This window comes from Temnothorax longispinosus, chromosome 7, assembly GCF_030848805.1.
Source record: "Temnothorax longispinosus isolate EJ_2023e chromosome 7, Tlon_JGU_v1, whole genome shotgun sequence".
NCBI lineage: Eukaryota > Metazoa > Arthropoda > Insecta > Hymenoptera > Formicidae > Temnothorax > Temnothorax longispinosus.
In genome coordinates, this window is record NC_092364.1 from 2,341,999 (window position 1) to 2,364,687 (window position 22,689).

The 22,689-nt window shown below is 44.9% G+C and overlaps 2 protein-coding genes across 4 annotated transcripts in view; one reads left to right on the forward strand and one right to left on the reverse strand.

Annotated features, from left to right (window-relative positions):
• LOC139816866 (uncharacterized) overlaps nucleotides 1-22,689 on the reverse strand; it is a 184,404-nt gene that overhangs the window by 160,856 nt on the left and 859 nt on the right. For 2 of the 3 annotated variants that reach the window (XM_071784661.1, XM_071784658.1), the window contains exon 2: nucleotides 6,989-7,228. The exons of the other annotated variant lie outside the window; for it this stretch is intronic. In XM_071784661.1, the coding sequence (XP_071640762.1) occupies nucleotides 6,989-7,010 (22 nt within the window). In that variant the 5' untranslated portion in view covers nucleotides 7,011-7,228. The remainder of the gene's footprint in view (nucleotides 1-6,988; nucleotides 7,229-22,689) is intronic. 3 annotated transcript variants of the gene reach the window in all.
• On the forward strand, nucleotides 130-22,307 carry LOC139816865 (uncharacterized). The gene is made up of 6 exons (XM_071784655.1): nucleotides 130-257; nucleotides 13,794-14,014; nucleotides 14,795-14,930; nucleotides 15,258-15,391; nucleotides 16,464-16,728; nucleotides 18,259-22,307. Exons 1-6 carry the CDS (start codon nucleotides 188-190, stop codon nucleotides 18,330-18,332), a joined length of 900 nt encoding a protein of 299 aa, XP_071640756.1. The 5' UTR covers nucleotides 130-187; the 3' UTR covers nucleotides 18,333-22,307.

A 22,689-nucleotide genomic window follows, 5' to 3' on the forward strand; every position in this document is an offset into this window, starting at 1 on the left:
CGCCGCCCTATGTGAGGAGCGATGACGACTTGTCACCAGTGACGACGGTCGCGGGAGTTAGGAGATAGGTCGATCTCCTCCGTCTCTGCCACGTCGCGTTGCGCTGCGCTACGCCGCGCCGAGCGCATCATCATCGCGGAGCATCCCTGGCGATCTTGGAGAACCAGGATCACCCGCGGGAGCGAGGATGTTGCGCGCGGCCTTCGCCGTCCTACTGCCCCGGCTCCTCGTATTGTTGTCGCTGCTGATCCATTCAGGTACGCGATCGGTCATATTTCTCAGATAAAGTACAATATATTACACAGCGAGACGCGGATTGAGAGAGAGAGAGAGAGACGGATTTGTCGCGTCAAGTATATTTCAAAGCGTGCTCCGTTCTTCTCGAGTAAACGTATATAAAAGTTTTACAATTGAATAAAACGACGTTCTGTTAACGTCTCGGAGTGGATTTTTAACATCAAAATCTAAAGAAGGGCGAGAGAGAGAGAGAGGGAGGGAGAGAGGGGGGAGATAGAATAGTATATAGTCAATCGTGCAAATATCTTGAGATCTGATGATGATTAATAAGAATGATAGCCTACATGCTGAAAGATTTTAAAACACATAGAAATATATTTATATAAATTGAAGATTTATATTGTATCATATACGATTTGAAGAACTTTCAGTGGAGCTGTAGAAGATTTCATTACAAATATACACAATGTTCTTTGGTCGTCCAGAGAAGACGCGCGGTTGCCAGGGCGAATCGGCGTCGGTATGACAATAACGAATCTATGTGAATAGAGCCTTTATAAGGCTCGAAAATCCATTTTTTGGCATGCGTGCGCGCGTTTGACGTGCCAGGCATATTTCTGATTGTTCCGTTCAAGTTCAATAGCATGAATCGCTTACTGATTTGCGAATTAAAGTGGCCGCGTGAAGAATAATTTGAGCTATTTCGTTGGGCGCACATTATACGACGGCGTTCATTATATGACAAGCGAATTAGTAAATTAACGAACTCGCTAATGCCCGACGCAAATTTCGCAATTATCTTGAAATCGCCCGATTAAATCGCCGACAAAAAGGGCTCGGGTATGCATGTATATATTGACAAATGCATACAAATGCCTTGTGTACGGCTCGTCTAGCTTGCTCGCGCGCGACAAAATGCAACGTGACATGGAGGAATAAAAACCAGAAGAATAAAAGCTAGACGAATAAAAGCTAGTACACAAAGCGCCATGCATTTATGTATATCCATGCAAAGCGCCGGGAATAACAATATCTAGTCGCGTATACGAAAATACGGGGGGAAACCTCTTCGATCGCGATAAACAAAAATTCGCGAGTCGCGATATAATTGAATTACGCCAAAGTTATCGGCCAACAGAGAATCGCGAAGAGTCAAATGGAATTTAAATGGTTGCGTCTCGGTTTACATAGCGACGAGTTCGCCGAATTATTTTCGTTCAGCTCCAGAATAAATTGGAATAACACAGCCAGCCCAGAAAAATCCCTGAATCTCCCGCGCCATTCCGGGGGGGCTTCTTCTTTCGCATTATATCGTCGAATCGAAGCCGCGCGCGGTGTGTTTCGCTTCGAAATTAGTTCGCTGATTTAACTCTCCGTCTGGGCGTCTGGTATCGAGCGCATTTTTAGTATCCACGACGAAACTTTGTTTTATAAGTTCGTACTTAATTAAAACATTCGCCGTGCGATCGCGAGGCACGGCCGCCGTCTTTACCTATGAAATAGTGAGTTTGTGGAGTGTATAACTACTGTTTGCGAATCGGTCGAGATAATGGAACGGTCGGCGGCGGCGGCAGCTTCGAACGAACCATTGTCGTTCGGGAACGGCGAGGTTGCCCTTTCACCACGCTTCGCTGTTACGCATCGATCGCCATAAACAAAATTCCGAGATTGTCACTAAAGAAATTACGAAATCTCCCCTCGGTCGTTTTCAGCCTTCAGTTCGCCCGCGCGTTCATCGAACTCTCGACATGCCCTGAGAGATTGAAATTAGTTCGCCGTTTTACCCCAATTCTCTTTTGACGATCGTATTTTTAGCAGGCCGCCGCGCCGATATTTTCCTACAATCTGTTAATTTATTCAACACGGTCGACCAGCCGCGACCGCGTCTTCGCGTATGCAGCGGCGAGTTTGCGGAGGGTAAACTAAGCGTTTGTAAATCGACGGACGGGCGCGGAGGTAATGGGACGATCGACAGCTTCAAACAGCGATTATCGTTCGAAAATTACCCCCTTCAGTTCGCAACTATACACCGCGGGCCGTGGCCAGAATAAACCTGTGCGATTTAGCCGGCCGGCCGCCCGCTAAACGCACGCTGTCACGTGACGTACGCGTATAAATGTAATTAAAATTTCTAAGAACGTCACCGCGGCTACGTGTTATTTATAACGGCCAATTACCGTGCCCTCGCCACATTTGTCTTATTGCAATATGCATGCTGAGATTATGCCATTTTGGAAGCGCGCCGAACTGCCGCGTATTCCGAACTGCACATTTGCAAATTATTATTATTATTATCGTGTTTGCGAGAATTAACATATCGCGACTGCGCACACTTTTCAACGATACGCGTGACCGGTTATCGGATGACTGGGCTATTCGTACAAATGTTTTCGCTGCATTATACATTCCGAAATTTACATATCGGGTATTCGCGGGAAAATATCTCCTATCTATCTGTTGATAACTATTTTAAAGAGGAAAGTGTAATTGTTAGAATTTATCAGAACGTAATATTTGATCTTGAGGAGTGGAAAAAACATCATAAATATATATAAACTATATAGCTATATTCAGGACGTAATATACTCGAATAAAAATAACAGGACATCTGTTATTCATTACGACGACCTGGCGTTCTTAATTTCGGAAAGCGCCGCCGAGAGCGGAAACAGCGAATCGAATATTTATAAATTAACCCTCATTTCACCCTCAGACTCTCCGCTCGCGCGGAGAAACGTTCCCGAAATTCTTCCTGAAATCCACGTATAAGTAGCGAGCCTAAAATAACGACGATAATAAAAAACAAAAAATAACGCGCATTTGCATCCCCTGGCCAACAAGCGTCACGAATTATTCAAAGTATTTCATACCGAGGCGAATCGCGGAAATTTTATTCGCACGGTGGCGGTGGCGAGAGAGAGAGAGAGAGAGGAGAGAGAGAGAGAAAGAAAAAAGCAACCCATGCGTTTAACCCCCGGCGTGCGCCTCGTTAAATGCATAAACTCGCCCCGCATTAGCGCGCGTGGGCGACGTGGCGTAAAAATGTCAGAACGGCCGATATCGCGCTACGACAATTAAAGTGCCTGAATTCTCCGGGACAGTTGCGGAAGAGCGTCGGCGGCCGCGGCGGCGGCGGCACTTAGCCATCGACCGGTCAACGCGAGCGGACCCGATTTCAAAGTTAAATCGAGTTTCAACTTTGAACCGCGGTCGCAGCGCTGGAACCGAAGCCCGATGGCAAAGTGTGTGGGGCTGAGAGTTAACGCACGCCGCGCTATCGCGGCTCGCCGGTCGAAACCGAAAGAACACGACTTCTCGCTTATCGTCATCGCTTCGCGGGGACGGGGGTTTCCTTTCCGTTAAATACGACGACGTGTCTCTTCGAGGACACTTTTCAATCGGAAACCAGTCGTCGATGATGACGCGGCCGCGTAAAGCTATCTGCGTTACGACGTCTCGTACGCGGGGATTTCGTTCGGGATCGGTGGATATAGCGTCTGCGAAACTGTATTACAATGGTTCGTTAACCCAAGTACCATAATTGGCTCAATTTCCAATAAAGCCCCGGCGAACGGCGCGGCGCGGCGGGGGCTCTCTCTGTACGACTCCGTTTAAATAAAACAATACCACGCACACCGACACTTTGCCCCTTCCCGCACTTCTCTCCCCTCATCCCGCTTCGTTTTCGTCTCCCCCGTCGCTCGGTGAATCTCCATGCAAAACAGTAATCAAAGATACTACATTTTTTATCGCGCGCACCGCGCGCAACGTCGCGCATAATTTAATATATAAAACGTCCGGCGAACTTAATTATGTTCGGACGAGATTTATTAGCTTGTCACAAGTGTCTCGTCATTCCACGCGCAGAACCGACAGTTTTCAATAAAGTATAAAAATAGAAATTGATTCATGGAATCGCGCGGATTTTTACAATTTCACGCCAAGACCGATATACTCTTATAAAAGCCCTTACAAAAGCTCATTTCCATCAAGTTTAAGAGGGGAATTGATTAATAAATTCATTTATTTAATTTAATCCCTTTTCTGTTACAGATGAATCTGACTTTATGCGAAGCTCGATAAGATTAAATTTTATACCATTATCAATGTAGAATCTTGTTCAGCTGTGATAATCTCCATTTCTCTTGCTAAATGAATTTTTCCGTCTATATTCGTTTTATTTGCTCGCTTTATCCAAAGATGACGGTCGCATAAATCGATAGCGGATGTCGTAGACAGGAGATGATGGCGGACGGGGCTTTGTTTAATAATTGTCTCATAATCTTGAATCTCCACGGTACGTGATCACGCACGTCGCCCGTACTCGCCCGTTGTCGGAAGATAACAAAGCGAGCGCGTTGTATTTTTTATTCCCGCGCCGTTATACGCGCGCGCGCTGTTTCGCATGCGACGAGTTTTAAAGCGAGAGCCCCCGCGCGTCGTTAAAATAAACAAAATCACTTGTCGAGGTAATTCTGCTTATCACTCTTCCTGCATGCGCCACGGCAGGTTTACGATATGACCGTAAATAAATATAAAAAAAAGGAGCAAGATATGTGTACACATATATGTGGTAAAGATAAAAGGGGTACGGTGCACACGTCGAACATCGATGCGTGCCCGTTTTCCAGTTCGGTCGTTGTTCTTCGTGCTCGACGATACGGCGCGTGACACGCGCGCGACGGCGCAGAGCGACTAAGTACACTCTTCGCATATTTTTTCCAGTTTCGGGCTTATTTTACGGCCGGGGCAATTTGCCTCCAGAAGGCAGTAAATTCTTTTATCTGTCCGGCCATTCCCCTACCTCCGCCGCCTCTAATTTCATATTATTCGAGCGCGAAAAACGCGAAAAAATATTGTGATGCCCCGGATAAGGAGTGCATGTACCGTTTAACACGCCCATTTGCCCGAATGATTAACACTGCCGCGTCCACGTGTCCCCTCGCGGGCATGCTTTTTCTACGTTTTATTGTGATGTAAACATATAATTTTATACCCGCTGTTCTCCAGCTCGTGCCCATATTCTTGATTTCAGTTATTTTATTTTTAACGCCGCCACCGTGTCGTTTGTTAAGCGTAATAATAAAACGAAGGAAAAAAATTATCCAGACCTCAAAACTGGGTTTTTGAGAACGTCATAGAAAAAAAAAGATATTCTTGAAGAGTTTGTGAAATCGTGTAAAAATGTCTTGCGAACAATCATTCAACAAGCCTCTTTCTCAACAAGTACAGAGTATACGAGCAAAAAGATTTATATATGCATCGGATATAATCGGATTATCGCTATAGTATGTGTTTTATTTAGCTCGAGAGGATTCTCAGTACAGCGGTGAAACGTTGCGCGCGGCGTATAACTTGTTCCTTTTCGCGGGCCATTAATTACACACGCGAAGCAAATCTATCGGAAAGCATTATCATCGCGGCACGTCAAAATTATGTACTTACCCGGGCATCCCGCTGTTCGCGCCGCTGTGCCGTGATTAATTACGGCAACTCGATCGTTTTATCACTTTTTCCGCTCGTCGGGAAGCGTTATACCGCGTAACGTTATACGAAGCCGTCCGCGGGACTCGACCAAGTCCGCGCCTTACGGTGAAACACGTAATTACGCCTTCTTTTCGCCTCGTTATCCGAGTAACCGATTTATCTTTTATCCCGTCCTTCAGATTCACCGTTTGCCTTCACTTTGACTCACGCCGTTTTTCGAGACGCCTGTATTGTATTCCCCGCAACGCGTACCCATTCATACACGGATCGCTGACTTTAGCAGATTCTTTTCCTCGGTTGAGCCCTTATTACACGGGAAATTCCAATATTTGTGTGCTTGAGCAGGGAAAACAGCGCGCACGGTCGGAGCCACGCGCTATCATAGCGCGAGCGAGTGAGCAGATAAAATAATAAGGCAACAGCAACGATCGCGACTCCTCCTCTCCTCTCCTCTCCTCTCCTTCCTTCCTTTCTTCCTTCCTGTTCTACATACCGAGAGATCCCACTGATATACATACGTCGAATTTTCCCCTACCCCTTTATTACGAGATCGCAACGAATTTAATTTGTATATAGCTGTGTGACGCGCCGTATCCATGCCGGATATTAAAATAATCACGCGCTCGAATAGACTAATAATACATAATGTGAGTAATAATGGGACTAATGCGGCATATGCATTTCAATTACAAATATTTCCCCGCGCATGCCGAAACATCACGGTCGCGGGGATGCGGGTTTCGAGTGCGTTTCGATAATTTTGGCGGATCGGCCATTTAAATAATTCCCGCTCTCTCGTGACTCGTTTTCCCGCGAGATAAATGTACACGCAAAGTGTCCTAATATAGATTCGAAATGACTATTTAATAAACGTGACTGATTATCAGCAGCGTGAATTAGCGCTGTGCCGACGGGTACAAGCCCATTTAAATAAACACATAAATCTAACGGGCTACGTGTACCTACATGTATACATTCCTCCGTCTATTCCGAGAATCACGCAACGGCGGGATTTCCTAAAATCTGGAAGTCTCCGGAGGTGTAGTTACGGAGTAACACCCCGCTCTCCGTTGAGAGCGAACAAATTTATAATCTCGCCGATACATACAGCAGCGGGATTAATCCTCGCATTTACAGCCTGATTTACAGTGCCAAATCACGCGCGCGCGCGCGAGTGCTGCACCACGGGGGCTTTCGGGCTCATTTGGATGGATCCAGCGCGCGTTGACGGACGAATAAGTGGATGAATAAATATCTCACTCACCCCGGGTACCCGTTGTCCGCATCCTCGTCGTCGTCGGCGACGCTGTCTGCCTCCGCCGAGACGTCGTCTTCGTCGCCGTTACTCTGTCGCGTGATATCCTCCTTGTCCCGTCTACGCCTCCCCAATCGCGTTTAATTAAATCGACCGTGTCCGCGTCCGTCACGAGCACGTGCTAACAAACGCGCCGTGTCACGTCGCCTGGTCAGCGTGGGCGAAAGCGCCGGCGTCGCTCTCGATGGGCTAAAAAGATACAAGCCGGTAATGGTAAATGTTTCATTAGCGCGAGCGAGGCAAATTTGCAGAGTGCGGAGGTAATATCGTGGGATGGGGGATCGCGATAACGCGCACACGTACACGGGCACGCGTGTACGCACGCACGTACGCACACACGTCGTCGTGTGCGACATCGTCGTCGTCGGGACGTCGTCGGGAGAAGCCGCGACAATCGTCGCCCGCTTTTATCCAATTTATTTCCCGCGCGTGCCCGTGCGGCTTAAACGCCCACGCAGCTCTGTATTTACATGCGCGAAGAAGCTCCGGAGAGATTTGTTTGCGTGTCTTAGGGCAAGGCGGTCGAGACTCGAGACCCTCTCACGCCCTTGCGGGACGTGTATCTCACGCGCTATGAAACCGCGTAAATAAAATCGTGCAACATCGCGCGTCCTCTTTCTCCCTCTCTCCCCTCGTATGTAGAGGAGATGGATGAGGAAGAAGATAAATCAGGGAACGGCGGGTTTTCACTCGAGCGCAGGTACGCCCGCGAAATGCCGAACCGAGAGAAACGCTGTTTATTTAGACGCGGTGATTTCGTTTCGCGGCGCGTTAAAATCTTTCAAGTTATGGTCGACTGAATATGGAGCGTCTTACGCGATAACGATGGAAGAGGTTCTAACCGCGTTTCTCGTGCTTTCGCATTAATATCGAAATTTTGCCCGATGAACAGCAGGCTAGCGTCTGTATAGAACGTCCCTCGCGGTCTCAAAGAGGTTCGTTAGTTCCCCCGATTCAATAGCGGACGAAAAATAAACGAGTCGCCGCCGGATGCTTAAGGGTTCCACGATAGACGGAAATCGATTTTGGAACTCCGAGAGATTAACAATTCAATCGACTTCGCGATTGCTACCGCGCTACGCAATCGTTTCGCTCCGAGAGGGAACAGGGTAATTTCAGAAATTGTTTACTCTTTCGGTTTGCGCGGAAAATTAGGTATCGCCAGCTATCAGTAATCTAAACTCAATTAAATATAAAGTAAAATGGAAAAGTGGAAAAGTGGAACTGCATTTCCCCGTGCGTACGTGTTACACGGCTACAAACAAATGCCTATTGCTGGATGAAAAATACGAAAAGCCAGCGCGGAACGGTTATGAAGAATCGTGTAACAGCGAGCCAACAAGTGACGTAAACAATTCGAAACAATCAGCTATTTGTAACACAAAAGATGAACAACCATCTATTCAGTTTATTGTTATACCATTTCACTTTCGTGGCCGTACGTTCCATATTTTACTCCGTGCAGCTATTTTTTTCTATATATTTAATCACTTTGTTGCCAATCAACAACGCGACGTATTCGAGAGTCAAATAAAAGCTATTGATAGCGAATCAACAATAGCGCACAATTGCTTTATCACCCGTTGAAGAATAAAAAAAATTTTTCAAATGACAGGAAGAGCATCTGTTGAAATCGCACGACGATATCAGCGAGCGTATTATTTTGACATCGCGATATTTCACCGGTATGCGATAATTAGCATAGCGTCACGTACACACGTCCGTCCGTCCGTCCGTCACGCAAAAATGTTCCCGCGTCACCGCGCGATAACCGACTCCTCGTTTTTCGCTCTATCATTTCGCGTTGAGCGTGGGATTTAAATTCAGGGGCGCAGATATTAACCGGTAAAATCGACCGAGGACGTCGCGCATATTTCACTCCGCGTTATCGGCTCGCGGTGCTTTAGGAAAATAACAAGGCAACATACGGCGAGGATCAATTATCGGGTTCAAGGAGCAGCAACAGCAGCAGCAGCAGCGGCGGCGGCGGCAGCAGCAGCATCGGGAACAGCACCGCGGGCCACCGGTATTGAATTTATCGCAGCAGCTTATTTCCGCCAGTTGAAAGGAATATTTATACGGGCGCGGGCTAATTTATCTCGCAAGGCGTTTTATCGGCTATGCTCGATCGGACATTCGTGAGCGGTTTTTATTTCCCTCCAACCCCTTTCCCACCCATCCGGCACGAGCGATACCTACAAAGTGACTTTCAAATACGATCTCGACAAGATCGCGTACGAATGGCAATCGAGAAAGTGAAACACGATGGACACGAAAACGATCGGACACGCGACGACGACGATCAGATATCTGTCTGTATTTGTATGCCTGATGAGAGAAATTATAGGTGTGTCAAAGAGCCTGTGCTTAAAATTTTTAACACGCATATCGACAATAAAATTTTACTCAATTTAAACTTTAAACCTCGATCGATATCTCACAAGATATCTCATTTTAATTGAGGCTTGATACGCAACTTAACATGGAGATTACTAATTGTAAGTTATGAGAAGATTTAGAGGCCTAACGACGGGTCACATGAAATATCTACTGCAACCTTGGCCCTTACTATATGAAATAAGGACCGGCAAGTTCTCGCGGTACACAGTTCGCCACAATATTTCTTCCCGTATATACCGCGCGGATACGTCGGTGCTTTAACTTGAGCCATTTCTCGAGAAGGTAACGCTTCGTTGAGTAACGATTTTTTCACGCTCCGGCGAAAAAACACACGACCAGATGGTCGATCCAATAAATCTCTCGTTGCCGACAGTCCTTCGTACTCTTTTAACTTATCCGCCGCTCGCATCCGTATCAATTTGCGGGCGACAGCGAATAACGAATACTACGATCTTCCGCGAACTACTCGGAAGCTATCGGGAGGGAAAAAAAAGAAAAATTCTGACCACTAATTTGCGTGAAGTGTGCAATGCAACTGTATCTCTGAACCTGTTGAAAAAAAAGATCGCACTGGATTCTCCAGGTTCTTAGTGTATACAGCCCTCACGACCGGCGTCATGAATTTCACGCGCAAAAGTAATGAAGAACAATGTTGGCCACGTAACGCGCGCGAGCCATAAATATTCAGTTCGTTGCTGCGCGCGAACATTTTAACCCTCTGCTGATCACGCGGCGGGGTGTATATTTTGACGTCCGGGATTATACGGTGAGCTGCATTGAGCACAACCGGTCACCGAAGGCCCGATTAAATATTCATACGCCTGGTAATTGCCCGATCTGCGATTCGAAATTGTCTCGGGGACAGAAAGAGAGAAAAAATAAAACGTGCACGTTCCGCCGTGCGGATAATGTGCTCGATAGGTTTATGATCTTTGCGACTTTCGACCGAGGGATCATTATCGTCAAAGGGATTTCGACGTTTGACGAATGAATTAAATTATGATAATACTGTTTTTCTCAAACATTTCCCATTACATTGAATTATTTCAAAAATAGCTTGCCGCTGCCGTATTTCGCAGCACTCTGTTTTGTTTTCGCAAACAGTTTTGTAAACAATATGCAGAATGAGTAAATATTGACAAGTACGTGGAAGAAATTCAAATAATTGCGAACCAATATGCAACGGTCTGTTATCATTATCCAAATCTTCAACATTCTTTATGAATTGCGGAAGTTGAAATATTTAATTACAGAATTCAATTTTTAATTTATTTTCAACTTCATCCTTTTACAAACAAAGGATTTTAATTATAAATATTTAATTATAAAAGCTTTTTAATTAAATTATTTTAATTAATTATTTTAAATAATAAATCTGATTCGAGCTAACATATTGATATAGTGAGAATTTTCGCATTTGCGCTAAACTGAGCAAAAATAATATTAAATGAAAGACATGAGCGAATTAGTTCAGCTTTAAGAGATTCTCATTTGTATATTTAATAACACGTCAGTGCATATTTTAGGACACAGTCGAGGAGATTTAACTAAATTGAATAAAGATATTGGGAAATTAAACATTACTTGTTGAAATTTAATGCATAATGCCCTCCTAAACATTCGAAGAATCCGCGACACTAAAGTTTGTTCACGGCGTACAATACGGTCGCATTCTATTCCGCCACCTAACACCATCATTTCGCTCGCGGTATAAACGAAATGGCGGGAAATAAAACGCCTTTTCAGATCCCTTTATCTCGTTAATCTTGTCACGCTTTACGCCTTCGAGATATAAAGCATAACAGGAGGAAGAAGAGAGACGGAGAGAGAGAGAGAGAGAAACGGGAGAAAGCGATAGAAGAGGTGCTTATTGCGCGTTGAATCTTTCCCCTTCGGTTACAAACATACCTACCGTTCAAACTTGACAATGTCAAGACCGATAAATAAGACTCGCAATCTTTTCCGCCAGTCAAGGCACAATGGGAGCAAAAAATCGCAAGGCGTATCAGGTGCGGGACAAGATTGCAACAGGGAAACTTACACCTGGTGCGCTTGGAAATTCGACTCCGGTTTACCCCGACGTGGTCAGACACGGATATTTTCCCGATATTTTTCCGGATTTTCTCCGCAGTACTCCCTCGTAAGCGCGCACGTTCGCGAGACGAAACAAATGTGTCGGGCGTATTGACGTATGTATATATACGAATGACTAATTCCTAATTCTTTTAGTTATGAATAAACGAATCTAAAATGAGGGGGGATGTTCTTCTGAAATGATTTAGATAATGAAAGGTGGAAAGGTTTTCTTTTCCGAAAAAAAAACCGCGATTTATTGCCAGCTATCTTTCAGTGGAATGCACCTGGATATAAATTCGACTCTCGCCGGAAAAATATTTATTTTGAATGCGCAAAAAAATCCGAACAATTTGCACCGATGCGAGTTACGAATGACATCGCTAGTACGGCCGTTCACATTAAAGTGATTAAAGTAACTTGTTCGTTCGTGTCTGATCGCGCTCATTCGTTTGATCTGGATATGGTTTTACACGCATTACGAGTGCCTGGACGAGGACCACTGGAGACATGAAAGAAAAAATTAATTACCTCTAATAAGAGTGTTCGCCGCGTATACGAGCGGCACTAATAGCGATGCCCGGACCTGCGATACGTCGCGTTGCGTGACCCCGATGATTATCGAATCAATGACAATAACGCGTGCATGTGCAACGCGCGCGCGAATAGCCGCGATAAGGGCCGGGCGATATATAAACGGCAATCTCATCCCGCCGGTTCACTCATTAGCGGACTTAATTTAAGACACCACCGTCGGAATTTTAAACGCGCGCAAACATGACGCGATTTAACGTAATCATCGAGTCGCGGTTCGCCTCGGCGCGTGGGACTAATTAATGACACGGGTGTGTTGTGTCGGTGAAAGCAAAGCATCATCACTCGTCTCCCTTTTCCCCCTCCCCGATTGTATTATTTTACAAAAGCGACCGAGATGATTAGAAGGCACGTGTGTGCGGAAAGAATTTCGGCAAGCGTATCTCGTGCGCGTCCTGCTTCATTACTGCGCAACGCGCTCGACCACAATTACGCCATGGAGCGCCTGGATGTTTGCAATTCGGCTGTAACAAACTTTGCACACAGAACGATCCGGACGTTTCTCCCCCTCCAAAAAAATTCCGGTAAACCCGCGGTCGATTTTTTTCTTCGCGAAAATTGGCCCGAAAGCCAGAACATGTTACCAGCTTTCAATTTGCGTACGTGTCTTGCAAATCGCGCTTCAAAAATTAAACTCCTTTTCAATTAAAATCCGCGAAAACTCGGCCGCGAGCAAGATACCTATCCAGAAATGAAAAATTTTTCAATTAAAAAAAATCGGCATTTTTTTTTTCGATTGGGATACCGCTATTTAACGACTGAAAGATCGCCAGTCTGGCTCATATAATGTGCCATGTATTCGTGTAACAGAGCCCGTATGTTTAAAGCTTCGCTATACGTCTTAGGGATAAGGAAAGAAACATGCGCGGGGAACTGCATTGTCGAAGAAATTTCAACATCTCAAGGGCCGTTGCAATTTTAAAACGGCATACGTGAACCCACGTCCGACGCGGTTCTTCGTTTATCAATTATTCCACGAAGTCGATATCGAAGTCACGGCGCCTTTCAGCTCGTCGACATGCAATCGCGGGTCTAGGAAGAACATCACTCGGTTCTATTAGATCAATTCATTTTAGCTGTGTTTCCTGATGCTCTACACCTCGTCGTAGAAACTCAAGTACACTACCACTCATAAAAATAGAGAATGCAAAATGTATAACAAAAATATGTCTGTAAAGGAATACATTTTTGATATCTTGGCTTTCCAAATGACACAGATGGTTCCGAGATGCAGATATTATTCTTATTAAGCATACAGAGAGAGAGAGAGAGAGAGAGAGAGAGTGTGTGTATGAATCACATTGTGTGATTCAAAAGGCGCTCATTACAGTGAATCACGTGTGACTCACTGTCGGCAAACTTTGCTGTACTCATTTACGCATATGCGAATATTATCGTCGAATTGATCGCGCGTCGCGTGCAACGTTGAAGATTGAAACTGCTGCAACTCGGGGTAACATCGCGATCGTGATGGCGAGAAGCTCGCGGAAATGTCCGTCTCTTTCTCTTTCGCCGAGCGTCCACGGGCCCCACGTGAATTCAAGCAAGTTTCCCACGCAGCTGCAACTGCAGCTGTGCGGGGTTGAAAACGGGGGCGGTGGGCGGGGGGAGAGGAGGCTAGATCCCGCAGGGTCCACTTGCGCGCCGCGCAATCCTCCCGCAAACTACAATCCGAAATCTTTTGCAGGCGTCGTCGTCGTCGTCGTCGTCGCCCTACGCATGACGTCTCTGCAGATACCGGAGCACGTCGTGCTGAATGAGACGGTGCGCATGCAGTGCAACTTCAACTTGGACAAAGAGCAATTGTACTCCGTGAAGTGGTACAAGGACGGCCACGAATTTTATCGCTATACGCCCCGAGATGCGCCCACGGTGCTAACGTTCTCGGTGCCGGGCGTAAACGTAAACGTGAGTGCGAGTTTGCGCGAGGACTGGGGATGCTTAGAATAGCAGCGCGCGCGGAATAGTAGTCCTGATCTTCTTTCACTCGATAACGAGAACAATCGGTCTTCACCACAACGTATCCTCTTACGGAGAACGTAATATTCTGGCGTTTATATTAATTGGGGTATTTTAGGTGCTTCGCAGCTCGAACATTTATCGGGCGACGCGAACGGATAGAAATAACGATCCTTCGTATTTAAGAATCTCCGGTGATGCGATATTTATTCCGTCACTTTAATGTTTAAGCTCGGACTGACGACGAGCGTGGAGCTATACGCGATAGCGAGAACGGTCGGTCTTCAGCAATGTATCCTCTTACGAAACGTAATATTCTGACGTTTATATTAATTGGAGTGTTTGAGATACTCGGGTCGAATATTTATCGGATAACGGACGGACAGAAATATCGACCCTTTGTAAAATTTAAGCATCTCTAGTGACGCAATATTCATTCTGCCACTTTAATGTTTAATTCAGATTAACGACGAGAGCGGAGCCGCGCGATGCTCGAACGTGAAGGGAAGAGGGGCGGTCTTTTTAATTAATTTATTTTTTTTCCGTCTGCGTTTTCTTTTTTAAACTAGAAGCACAATGCACTTTGTATATCCCTTACGGCGCGAGGAGCTTTTTCCTCGAATCTGATAGAATCTGGTACGTTCGCTGCATCGCGTCGTGCATCGCGCAGGCCCCGCAGCGTCACGCTCGATCGGGCGCAGCAGCTTGTAATCGCGAATTTGCATTCAGAGGGACGAGTCCACCGAGAGTTCGGTTGTCCTGAACAACGTGAATCTGACGAGTTCGGGGAGGTATCGGTGCGAGGTGTCGGGCGAAGCTCCCGCCTTTGAGACGGTCTCTGATCACGGGGACATGACTGTAGTCGGTAAGTATGTATTGTCATGGAAAATAAGAGCGAACGTGTCCGATTAAGCTGGGATTGTAGCGAAAATTCTGAAAAGCCGCGATAAACAAAGAGAATAGAAATCTATATAAATAATTTGTAAGATACACGCGGAGGAAATTTTTATCCTTAAAATGAAAAAAAAAAAAAACTGCGTTGGAGCTCGATGGTTATTTCAAAACGTAATTTTGAGGGAGGCGAAACTAGATAAATAAATACCTATACAGTAAATGCACGCGGTAAGATAAGGGTAATCTAATCCGAGGGTCCACGACAATAGCACTAGAAAGGGTCATGGCAACGTTTCAGTTCTACCTAACGAAGGACCGCAGATAACCGGTGGTCGTTCCAAATATCAGGTGGGCGATGTCGTTCGCATGAACTGCACGTCGGCACCTTCTAAACCACCTGCGCTATTGTCCTGGTTCATCAACGACGAGCCGGTAAGTGAGACACTTAAATCGTCGGCGAAATAATTGTAACCTTTGTTTCACGCTTCGCTAAACTTTTCTGACCGACGCGATGAAATGTGTGCTCAAAAGGAAAGAGAAAAATGTAAAAGGAGAGGCGAGAGAGAGAGAGAGAGAGAGAGAGAGAGAGAGAGAGAGAGAGAGAAGAGAGGAAGAAATGGAGCACAACGGAGCTACGGTATATGCAGTATATGCAATTTGCTAAATAAATCAAAGCTTCGTTCCGCTCTGTTTCCATCACAAAGACGCGTACGCGCGCGTTGCGCGTGTCCACACATTTGCGTTAATCTCGAAAAATATTCCCCGATAATGTTCTAATTTAAAATTTATTTTGATAAAACACCAGTCACCGTTACCAATTAAAGGCGAAACGTCGACTGTCTCTCGCGTCAACATTGGATATCGATCTGAAATCCATGAGGTTTATGTATTTTCCATTTATCCGAGCCCATTTATGTGTCGTTAATATTTACGGAACTGCACGACTTTTTTTTCTTTCTTTAGAAAATTCGTTACCGCCGTTATATTCCAGCGAAATTTTCCGCCCCGCGGACGCGCATAGCTTAACCGAATTAAAGATTTAACTTTAAAATAACTTTACCTCCACAGTGCGCGCGCGTTGCTGATGATGAATGTTATTATCATTATCGTGCGATAATTAGAATCTTGCTTCGGTGCTTCATCCAATTTCGCGTAATTGGTTTCACGAAAAAAATTTGCATCCGGGATCAAAAGAGCGCAATCTCTCGTTCTTAATTGTTTTCAAATTGCATTCTACAGAATCGCGTATCTGTTTTTCATCTCCCGCCCGCCTAATTGGTGTCCGTCGACGCGACGCTGCGTAATCCGGGTCGCGAGGTCTACGTCCCAAATAAAAATCTACTTAATTGCTCGGCCCTCAATCTCTTCCTCTCTCTCTCTTTCTCTCCCACCCCCGCGGACTCGTCGCGAATCACTCACGCGGAATGTGTCCCGATTTCCCGGTTTTCCCCGTTGAAAACAGTCTTTACAGGAATCGTTGTAAAGACGCGCGCCCGGCTTTCAGGCCAACACCGACTACCTGATAGGGCCCAATATCGTCAACGTGGAGAACGGTCTGCAGACCGCGAGACTCGGTCTGAAATTCCACGTCGCGAACAAGCACTTCAGGCGAGGCGACATGAAGCTAAAGTGCTTGGCCACAATAGCCACGGTCTATCTACAGAGCAACGAGGAGAGCGTGGAGGGCGACGAGAGCATTCTGAAAACGCCTATAATGGAGAGCCGCGAGACCCGGGCGCAGAGCCACACTCGCGAGGACTTGACGAACGGTAAGCCCTCAACCTTCTCCCCCTTCTCTTGGATATCACCCGTTACTTTCCTACCTAACCACCGCAATTGCGCAACGTTCACCCGTTATCGATTAACCCGCCCGAATGCTGAATTCAACTTTTGCCTTGTCAGAAAGTTGGTGGCGCAAGTTAAAATAATTAAGGTCCAGTTGCGCCGACATTGATTATTGGTATAACTGGTAATTAGCGGATTCGTATAGCTAGTCCTGTAGTTTCGTTACGAGGGATAACCTATGTTCAATTAAAAAGTTACTTTGCCTCCCGCCGTTATACACTTCTCCGTGTCACTTTCTCTCGTAACGTTCTCTCTGACACGCTCGCGATTTTTTAAAAACCCTTCGCATCTCTGCGGCCCGCGATTGCGGTGAATCATCGATTGCAAACAGGGGTGCGGACGATGAAAAATTCACTTTAGATCAAGCTTTGCGCGGGGCGGGAGGGGGGAGGGGATATAAACCCCCCGATGCTTGAAGCTCGCTCGCTAGATTATTCCGCTGTCGGATTTGATACACCAAAGAGCGCGGAGCGAACGTGGCACGCTCGTGCCAAAATATCACGGTGCATTTTGTTTATTTTCTTCTTTTTTTTTTTTACAGTCGATCCGTGGTTTTTTGCGAGCTTACTCCGACCGGAAACCATCGCAGGTAATTTCGCAGTCACCCATACACGCGTGCGACGATTAATTCGCCGTATTAAAGGACTTTTTGCTGCCCGCCGGAAATATTTTGCGACCTAAACCGCGATTGTAAATATGCATATTTTCGACGTACGCTCGTCGATGGCCGAATTTTCAAGCGTTGCGATTCGCGCGGATATTTATATATTTGTTTCCACGGTAAACGGAATTTTAAAACACGACGGCAACATTTTTGTATAGTATTAAGCGAGGAGCATCGAAAAGCCCCCGGTCGCGCGCAAGTAATGAGGAGTATCGGATTAAGGCCCCGTAAGTATTAAAACGAATCCCCCGCCTGACCATACATGCGGCATTAATCACAACGGGAACTAATTACTCGATGCTCTAATCCGCGATAGTGCTATCGCCCGGGGGTACCGCAATAAAAACTGATTAATTACGGCCACACTGTATTCAAATCCCGAACTAAATTACGGCAAGAACGAGGGCTCGGGCTTCGCGAAATGAATAACGTGGGATATAGTTCGGCGTCCGAATTAGCCGTTTAAGGGATGTATATCGCACAAATTCGCTATAATCCTCAGCAAGTCTGTGTCTTACGCGAGTGCATTGTCAACAACTGCATTGTATTCAACCGGCGAATACTCTATTTCCGAACGTTTCGTATAAATACATTTTTTTCTTAATTTTTAATATTTTTTAAGAATTTGTCAGCGATCCAATTTTTCGATGTCAGAGAGAATTCCGATTGTCAAAGCCTCATCCGAGCCTGGGATATTTTTACTCTCGCGAACAAAGGCAATTAGCGACTTTCCCCGAAAAAAAATACAATGAAAAGGGAGGCTAACGAAAGTTCGTTTTTAATGTTCCAGGATCCGCAAGTGTTGCAGTCCAATGGACGATCCTCGTCGTCGCCCTGATCACATCGATCGCAGCCGCGCGATAATAACGACGAGCGTCTTTCCTTTTTCCTTATACTTTCGTCTCTTCCTTTTCCTTTCCTTTTTTCCACGTTGCTTCCTAAGCCATGTAAAGCGTTAGAAGAGATCGGTTTTCCATCCTATCTACTACTAATTCCTAATCCGCGTAAACCGATAAATAACGCGATACCGATATGCATATAATAAGTGTACGTCCATTTACGCGTCGCCGCGACGTAAGTTTACAATTACGTGCGCTCTAGGCTCTAAATGTATTATCGTGCCCGCGCGGGGTGGACGATCGGCCGATCGATCGCTTTGCGCGATCTATGGATCGCGCACGACTCCCCGCGCGTTCGTTTAGATCGTCCAAAGTCTCTCTAGCGGGAAAACGTCGCGAGAGGCGGCGTCTTTTGTATCGCTTTCGAGATACGATTCGATGTTATTCTTACTACGATGTAGAAAGGGGTTTTCTATTTTCACGACATATCATTTCTATTCATCCGACGATCTTCCCAAAAACCGGATGGTCTTTTCGGGCCCAGCTTGGACTCCCGCGAAAATACGCTTTCACCCCGGAATCGCTGTCGTCCGCTCTCTTCCTGTATCCACCCCGCGTTTCGGCGATTTCCCCGTACAAAGCAGAGTTGATAATATAGCCACGAGGGCAGTCGCGAGTGATTTCTTTATATGCTTGCGCACGGTGGAGGAATCATATTCGTACGAACAATTTCGTAGAAAAGCGATATAAAGAAAATCTATTCATACGGGAATTTATTTCATGATATTAACAACTAAATCCTGATTTCGATCATTTGACATCTAATCTCGTAAAAATTAATTTACTTCAACTTTTTTCCACTCGCAATGTCTATTGGAGACACTCTTAAATTTTCCTCATTTCTTCTTATCATTCTTCCGACTGTTTTATTAACCGTGTTACTCCGTGGGTGTATTTCTCTGTCTTTATAGTTTCTAGCAGCTCTCGGTCGGTATATAGCTGAATGCCGCTAAGGAAGTAGCATTCCACTGACTAAATAATATAATATATCTCGGCATAATAATATCCTACAATACGCACATGAAGGAAAAGGTGCTAAGTGGAAAACCTCTCTGTAACACGGCAATCTCTATCAAACACCATTGTTACATTGCAAGCCGTGTGACATTCGCGCCGAAATCGACTCGCGACCTGCTCCGGAGTATCTTTTCATAAATGAGCCTTTCGTTGCATATAAATCGGGGCCCACGTGGCTCCGTAGGTCATAGGCATCGCAACGCGATTAAGTTGAAATCCCGCTCGATAACCCACGCGAAACGCTTAATCGGGTCGCTGTCGTCCCTCTTCTGACTAATTGTAAGGCATAGTTAATCTCATATCGGGTATATGTCACGCGTACGAAATTACTATCGTATTTTCGATCGATATTGAAATATCCCCCTCCTCCCCCCGACAACGCGCGCCGATCGAGCCTAAAGGAGAGGAACGGTCCGAGCCTCACTCGTCCCATGTCTCGTCCCCGACGTGTCGTCGTAATTAACAACAATCCCGTAATTCCAAGCCGACATTGGACAAACGACAACGGCAAGCGCCGCTTGAATCGGTGTTTTTTTTCCTCGTTAAACACCGAAGCAAGGGAATTACACCAGGTGTTGATCGATAGCGCGATATATACGAATAACGCGACATTTCAATGGATTTGTATATTCGTATAAAACCAGTTTATAGAATTGAATTGCCGTCGTGAATCGAGTTAGAAAAAAAAGCATCCAACTGCTTTAAACCCCCAAAAATTGCATTATTTTTCGTCACGGTACACGAAACTTCGTAAAAGTGAAGTTCGTTAAACGCTTACGAAATTTTATTTATTTATCTCTCTTTTTGCGCTCGCGCGCGCGAACTTGCATCGGTGCATTTCTTTCAAAAGCCGAATATCGTTTTTGAAATTTTATCCGACTGCCGATGGTTCACATTGCACCACTGTGCAGTCGATAATATACTACTCGCTAACTTTATTGAATAATAACTTGGAATAAAGTTTCCGCCTCGTCTAGTTACGGCGTACAGCTGCCTGGCGAGCACTATTAGGGTCACTTTATCCATCGCTATGTATCGATTCGAGATGGTTTTAGCTAACAATAAGCTCTTGCGTAAGCGTAAACGAGAATCTGACCGCAAAAAAGGAGTATGTATATAAATATATATATACATATATATATATACATACATATATATGTATATAAATGTATATATATGTATCTATATGCACGCACACAAACACACACAAATATCGAAATATGAAAGTATATGAAAGTAACACAAAGAGCGGAAAATCACCATCGGCAATCCGCGCGTTATCAACTGTCGGCGGCCGATCGATACGCAATTACGCTGGTTAGATATATTTCGATCCTGCCAGCGTATTTTGACTGGAAACGAGTGGCTGTTGCGAGATACACACCGGGCGGTGCGCTACATGTTATTGCCTTACACGAACAAAAAACATAACAAGAAAAATGTTATTGTGATTGAAACTCGTATTACGCGTGTAGCGAAGCCTATGGAACGCATCATAGGCGTACACTCGACGCGTTATAAAAAGAAAAAAAAAATTACGCGACGGGAAAAAAAATGCTGTCTCGATATGAGCGTCGCTCCGTGTAATATAATCCCGTCCTCATCCACGTCCCCATCCTCCTCCTTCTCCACCGTCTCGTTCTCCGCCACGCTCGAGCGAGGAAAACGCGCCTCGGAGCGTTTTTCCCCACGGCGGAAAACACGCGACACAGATATTTGACGGAATTCCGTTTTCAACGCGACAAATGGTGTACTTCCCTTGTAAAGCAGGAAGGATCGCGTCGCTCTTGCCACGCGCGAGGAAAGAAAGCGAGGGACAAATTGACACATATCTGAAGAGGACGAAGACCTTTTGCGATTTTTTGGAACGCCGTTGCGACGTTGACTCCGCGTGGTTTATCCTGGAAAGAGATAACGGGCGGTGCCCTAAAATAACGCCCGAAATTGAGGGCAAGTGCGGCAAAAAGTAGCCGGCCTTCCATGTTTAAACGACGGATTTTCTTGCGTGTATTTTTTCCCCGAGCGTAATCCCCGGAACGAGCTTTTTCGTCGGTTGAATAACGAAAGTGAGATAAGAGTTTATCGACAGTCCGTCAATAAATATAGTTTTATAAATCTTCTTTGCGAAAATGTGACAAAAAGGAGAGAAGGCCATTGATCTTTTTTTTTTATTTTTTAAGAGAGCACTCCTCTTTAGCAAGTTTATATTTCTTATAAATATTTATGCAATTTCTCGAAAGCGATTTCTCGAGAGACAAGAGGGAAGCCTATCTTATTCGATTCGTGATTTAAAATATCTTGATTCTTTTAATAGTTTTATGCCAACTCGTAAGACGCAATGGATGAAAAATTGGGGCGCACCTTTATTACGCGTAAAAGAGACTTTTTCACATATATTTCCACTATAATAAAACGCAGAATTTTTCAATAAAATTCGCCTCGCTCTTTCATTCCATTATATTTTTAACAAACAATCATTTGTTAGGACAAAATGAGAAAACGTTAAACACGGTCTCTCTTTCCAGGATGAAAACGCGCCTGTATTATTATTTCCGAATCAACGTGAGCGCACAACATCTCGATACGCTCGAAAGTAGGTCCTTTCGATATATTTTTCGTATACAGACTCTCGGAAGTGCGATATATTTTGCATCGTGGATTTTTCGAGCGCGCGTCGAGGCGCGAAATTGACAGCCCGCGCAACTCGCGCGCGGCACGATTGGCGTTTAATATCCGTTAATCGAGTAGAAAACGCGTTTCATACGGAAGGAAGTAGTGCGTTAAGGCCCTTAATGTACGTGTCGTATTACGAATAAGTGTTTACAAGCCTGTAAATATGTACATAATTTTCATCGTTATTAAAATTATTCACTATTATAAGGTGCCGAGTATTAACATGTCGAATATATATTTTTTTTAAGCACTCCTCTTTGTATTTCCTGTAAACTTTAATATATATGATTTCTCGAAAGCGGCGTGAGATCAAAGAAAAGTCTATATCTTCGATTTGTGACTTAAAAATTGTATCTCAATATGTACAATTCTTTTTAACAGTTAATTCTTATGCCAATTCGAAATACGCAGTGATTGAAAAATTGACTCGTCGCGCTACTTTATAATTATTACGAAAATATTTATTTTCCTTAATTATGAAGGAAAAATTCAGTTTTATAATTATCATAAAAATATATTCTTTTTCCTCTAATTAAATGCGTTCCCTACATTGTAGAAAATAGGAAAGGGGGAGGGAGCAAGAGAACATTTCAGCTCCATATATTTATTAATATAATTATTATTTCTTCGAC